This window comes from Octopus bimaculoides, chromosome 5 (genome assembly GCF_001194135.2).
Source record: "Octopus bimaculoides isolate UCB-OBI-ISO-001 chromosome 5, ASM119413v2, whole genome shotgun sequence".
In the NCBI taxonomy this organism is placed as follows: domain Eukaryota; kingdom Metazoa; phylum Mollusca; class Cephalopoda; order Octopoda; family Octopodidae; genus Octopus; species Octopus bimaculoides.
In genome coordinates this window covers 40,968,186-40,969,232 of record NC_068985.1, presented here as the reverse complement: position 1 = coordinate 40,969,232, position 1,047 = coordinate 40,968,186, and the positions used below count along the sequence as shown (strand labels likewise).

The 1,047-nt window shown below is 38.6% G+C and overlaps 1 protein-coding gene across 1 annotated transcript in view; it reads left to right on the top strand.

Annotated features, from left to right (window-relative positions):
• LOC106869139 (WD repeat-containing protein on Y chromosome) overlaps window positions 1-1,047 on the top strand; it is a 92,944-nt gene that overhangs the window by 89,684 nt on the left and 2,213 nt on the right. The window contains exon 20 of the mRNA XM_014914715.2: window positions 141-287. Coding sequence (XP_014770201.2) covers window positions 141-287 — 147 coding nt within the window. The remainder of the gene's footprint in view (window positions 1-140; window positions 288-1,047) is intronic.

Below are 1,047 nucleotides of genomic sequence, written 5' to 3'. Positions count from 1 at the left end.
AGAGAGAGGTGGGAGAGAGACAGAGGCATGCATCTAATTTTACAGAGGGGCTAAACATATGATTCTTAGAGTTATGTTGCTTTGTCTATCTTAATTTGTTGGTCCTATATTTAATATTTCTGTATATCTTTTGATTTAAGCCATTTTTAGGAGCTAAGGTCCTGTGCGATCTTCAGAGAAGGAGACAAGATCGTTGTGACCGAAGACAACAATATGGTGACATCAATACGAAACAAATGGCTCGTTTCGGCAAAATCTGCACACCTTTCCAAGTGTTGTCAATGCCTGTAAGTTCCCAAAATTTAAAACTTCTTCTCCTCCTCCTCCTTATCATCATCTTCATCATCATCATCATCATCATCATCATCATCACAATGGTTTCAAATTTCGACACAAAGTCAACAAGTCCGGGAGAAGAGTTAAATCGATTACATCGACCAAAGTACTCAACTGGTACTTACTTTATCGGCTCCGAAAGGATGAAAGGCAAAGTCGAACTTCGGCGGAATTTGAACTCAGAACATAAAGATGGACGAAATGCCGCAAAGCATTTTGTCCGGAGTGCTAACGATTCTGTCAACTCGCCACTTTAATAATAATAATAATAATAATAATAATAATGATGATGATGACGATGCAGTACCAGGCACTGGCTCTCATGGCTTGATGCAGTATTAGGCACTGGCGCTCATGGCTTCTGATCTTAACTAATTGGAAGTGTTATCATGTACATGTTTTGCCTTGGTATAAAAGATGGGCTACAGCAAATATTCTGCTCAATACCACAGATTTGCTTGTCAGTTGTTTGACCTTAACCAGTTGAGCATGTCCCGTCGTGGATGACAATATGTGCATCTCTGATCACGAGCTATCTTTCGTTTCTGTGAAGGTTTTTGTTTTCTAGCATGCTAACCCTATGTTCAAACATTCTCTATTTCTTGGAGACAAAGGACACTAAATAGTTCCCCACGACCATCTTACAGTGTAATGTAACCGATTCTATGGGAGGGAGGAAGATATATATATATATATATATATATATATATA